The following is a 4591-nucleotide window of genomic DNA, read 5'->3' on the forward strand; positions in this document are numbered from 1 at the left end:
CCCCCCCCCCCCCCGCTCAGATCAGCTGCTATTATTTCTGTAAGGGATTGGTATGGATATTTGTAAGTGACCCCAAACTTTTGAATGGTAGTATATACAGTATATTCTTTATATATAAGATTGGTGCTGACCCATATGGTGGGTGCAGACCGTCGACATCTTTACTTCTGCGGGTATTCCGTATCATAGCAACCAGACTCAATAATATTGCCTCAGCTGAAAAAAAATGCTGTGCCTCTAAAGCGTGCTATCTCTCTGGCACTCCCAGCTGGGTGTATTTCAGAAGAGCGCCTGGCATTTCCAGGTGGGAAAAAATGTTTTGTTCGACCTTATGAAAGTAACACCAGCGACTGTCCGACCAATAAGAATTTGGTCGTACAAGAGCATATCGTCCAACCAATCGATCAATCAACCTGGAGACGTCAGCCCTACTATGAAATGATCTATATTGGGATAAACTATTTTGGTCATATTGCCCAGTCCTATTCCAACAAATACTGTACGTATTCTTTATTGTACTCTATTAGTCAAACATATTGTATTTATTTAAAAATAAATACAAGCATCTTTCTCTGGGTACCTTAAGTTATTATCTAAGTACTCTTTGAAAAAGATAATGAAAAAAGGAATGTCTACACATTCCAGAAAAGAATGAAGTGGCTATGATGATGATGTGTGATTCAGCCATTCAATTTTCTGCTTTGTTGAGCATGCCTCTTGGCAACTGTGTTACAGTAACTACCTATGACAATTTGGCAAGTATTTCAATTTTATGCCTTTTGACATTTATTTAAAACATTCTTTAATGAAAGGTCACAGCTGTCAAGCTTTCTTGTACTTTCTGTTTAACACACCGGATATAAATAAAATGTGTAATTGACTTTTTTTTTTAACACCCAGCATTTGGCCAAGAGGCCTACTGAGCAATGCATTACTCAGTTTCTTTAGAGAACTTTGTGCAGCTATGGTGAAATCTTCATCTGTTCAATGCCAACACCTGTCACTGTCATTGTAGTCGCGCTTGTTACATGTAACTCAGAAACATTACATCAGTCTGTCACCTCTAGTCATTTTTTGTTATTCCTTTGAAGTCATCATACAAATACCTCTGCAATTACTGAACCTCATCCACTGGAAGCATTTGCATGTATTGATGATTGTACTATTTAAGCCTTAACATGTACCAACTATGTATACAATGTTCAAATTAGGTTTACGTTTTCTAGCATCCTAGCTTCATCATCTCATCTGCATGCTTACAGACAGCACAAGTGAGTGTTACCGTCTTACTAGAGTGTTTCTGTCGGTGTAAGTGTGTGTGTGTGTGTGGGTGTGTGTGTGTGTGTGTGCGTGCGTGCGTGTGATGTGTGTTTGCTTGTTTATAAATCTGTGGAGGCGCCTTAATGTAACTGTACATACCAGCAGGACAGGCACCTTCTGACATTATAAGTACTTCAGACTGCTGCTTGCAGGCATCCCTGCGTAGGAAACACTCGTTCTGGTAGTTCTGATTGTTGGATCCGCACACTGGGGTATAGTCATTGTTGCACTGCAGAGAGAAGAGGAGAAAACTGTTAAGAAGATGAGGATAAAAAGCTAAAGTGGTCATATAAGGGTTATCTAAAACAAAAAAAACAAACAAAAAAAACTTAAATAAAGCTGAACGTTCATTCAATATGTAGATTTTCAGGAGAGACGCCATTGTCTTGACAGGGTAAGTACATTCTGGAGTAATGGAAGTGAAGTGAGAGAAGGAAAGATTGTATCACTGTACAGTACAGTATTTGCATTTTGCAAGCCAATTTCTCTGAAAAATGAAAAAAAGTAAAATACACAAATTGATAAAGAACAAATAGATATAAACAACATTTAAAAAGGAAAATCGAGGTGAAAATGTTGTGCCTTAAAACACAAACTTCTGGTTTTGACCTTTAAAGATTAATTATAATAATAATAATACTAATGTGGGAGTAAGTTTTTAAGGTTGATGTGTGTTTGTTTTATGGTCCGATGTGCAGTTTTGTCAGTGTGAAATGTATTGTGTTATGTTTTCGGCCCACCTTGGTGAAACAGACGTAAAAGGTTTTGGATTTAACTAGTCCAGTTTACCAAATTGGTTGAATTATGACTAGATGATAATGATAAAGCATGGTAAATTAAAATGCATTAACAATCCCCAAGGAGTCACTGTACTAGGACTGTAGTATACGCATTCACCAACAATTTAAAAAAGATACATTACTTCCATTATATTGAAACAGAACGCACATTTTGACGAATCTATTAATTAGTTTGGAGATTTGACTATCACTAGCTATCTATTTTCGGTTATAAAGAACAGTTGGACGCATGCCTTGTCAGAATTGTATCCAATTATGAAAATGACATGTAATCACAATTTTAAAGGCCCTGAACATATATTCTCTCAATTAGCTTCTTACTATGAGTGATCCTACATGAACACACTAAAGTCTGCCAAAGTTAGGACCGTTTGGGTTTTGAACTAGTTTTAAGTGGAACTTGGAAAGAGGAGATGTCATGTATTTCCGTGCACCAATCAGTTAAGCAATATTTGAATGAAGTGACAATCCTGCTCAAACCACACCCACACAATTATGATGAACCATTTTAACTGACTTTTTGAGTCTAAGGTTGCCTTTGCTTTAGTTTGCTTTCACACCGTGTTAACCGAACCCTGGAGCGTTTCGTCGGATAGTCCAGTATAGAGACGGTCCGACGCCATTCCGATACCAGCGTATCATATATTTTAACAGCTCTATATTATTATTTCTTTGTTGTTGGTCTGTCTCAGGTTAAGCTCTCAAACAATGAACGCCACAGAACTTTCTTTTATTATGCTGTTTGACAGTCAGTTATTACGTAAAAAACATAAATAAACTACTTTAACGTAGATTTTCTTCAGGGCTTTATAATGTGGTATTGGATTGGTGCATGAACTCCAGTACTTCCCGATACCGATACCAGCGTTTTAGGCAGTATCGGAGGCAATACCGATACTGGTATCAGTATCTGAACATCTCTAGTCCAGTTTGTTTGGGGTTGAGTGAAAGCTCATTCAAACTCGGGGGTCTCGGTTCACTTCCAGGGGCACTAGAGTTCAGTTCACTTTGAACAAAAATTACAATCCGAACTAAATATAGGAAGTGAATCAAACAAACTGTGAGTTTACTAGACTGCAATTTCAACCTTGCACACACTTTTAGGGACCTATGTATGATTTAATGGATGATCCATAACCTATTATGACCATGCATGGCTGGTCGTCTGTGTAATAACCAATGACCAGTGTGCATCATATTCTCTCTCCAAACAATATGAAACCTGGTGCTATTCACCCCCGCACTGAACTATAATGTGTGAAAACGCCTTTGAATTCATAATAAATAATACCTACTGCAGTGTTTTCTACTTTGCTGTTGCTTTTTTAGTCAGTTGGTTTACAAAGAAAATGTGCTACACATTGTTTTAAATCGGTCATAGTCACAAACTGCTTCATATATCTTCAGAAAACCATCCAGCATCTACAGCTGCTCACCCCTGGTGTTGCTCCACCGGAGAGGAGCAGGTTGACTGACTTGCTCAAGGGCACTGAGCAAAGTAGCTGCTAGAGAAGAGAACATTACTCATTCATTTCCCCACATGGTTTGTTGGCTTCGGAGCAACCCTAGATTTTTCAGATGACTGATGGCACAAGAGCCCCGAGTCTTAGTTTTCTCTTTTTTTTTGGCTATGGGGGAGAGATATTCATTTGATTTGATATTGATTCCCTTGTGCTGCACCACAGGAATAACAAATGTGATCATTCAATTGAGAAACATTCCCTTCAATTCCCTGGGAAGAAAGAATAGTTATCAGAGGGTCCAGAGAAATTGTTCCACCGCAGTCATGGCCCATAACCCGATTAAATGTAAATGTGCTGAACAATGGGGAATGTGTGAAAATGTGTTCCTGTTGGGGGTGGCAAGGACAAGGGGCTCGGTTGAGAGTTCCACAGGAACAAGGCTATGGAGCTCATCGCTCTTTGTCTCCACTTCAGTTCCCCTTTAAGTCTCTAACGCAGGGGTCTTTAATGTTTTTTAAGCCAAGGACCCCTTAAGTGGAAGAGATACGGAGCAGGGACCCCCTACTAGATTTATTGTTTAAGATTTGTTACAAAACTGGGCCTACAATAACATGTAGGGCAGCCTAAAACCTTTGTAGGCTATATACCTTTTTAGTGCGTAGAATACTGTGGTATTAAAATAATAATTGTTGGCATGATTTTATGAATCATGTTTTAATACATACTTGTGGCACAGTGAATCCTTTGGGATGAACTGTATCTTAGTGACTACCTTACCTATAGGCCAGTAAGCCTATTAACCACAAAGCGGCTGATTGATACTGTCTAACAATATATTGGAATCATGTTAAGACATTTTAAATTTCTAAACAATTTGACGATTCATTGATGCTCCTACCGCCGCACAACCCCCGCTGGATGTCCCTCATTTTCGACTGGATGTCCATCACCTTCCTCTTTTGTTGTGTTGTCATTCTAACCTCCGGTGGATTTCTGAGGACTATGGTT

The 4591-nt window shown here is 38.7% G+C and overlaps 1 protein-coding gene across 3 annotated transcripts in view; it reads right to left on the reverse strand.

Moving 5' to 3' along the window:
- Positions 1-4591, reverse strand: part of tmeff2a (transmembrane protein with EGF-like and two follistatin-like domains 2a) — a gene marked incomplete at its 3' end in the record, with an annotated part of 180747 nt that overhangs the window by 80332 nt on the left and 95824 nt on the right. For all 3 annotated transcript variants that reach the window (XM_032512961.1, XM_032512960.1, XM_032512959.1), the window contains 1 exon segment: positions 1420-1549. In XM_032512961.1, coding sequence (XP_032368852.1) covers positions 1420-1549 — 130 coding nt within the window.

This window comes from Etheostoma spectabile, chromosome 4, assembly GCF_008692095.1.
Source record: "Etheostoma spectabile isolate EspeVRDwgs_2016 chromosome 4, UIUC_Espe_1.0, whole genome shotgun sequence".
In the NCBI taxonomy this organism is placed as follows: domain Eukaryota; kingdom Metazoa; phylum Chordata; class Actinopteri; order Perciformes; family Percidae; genus Etheostoma; species Etheostoma spectabile.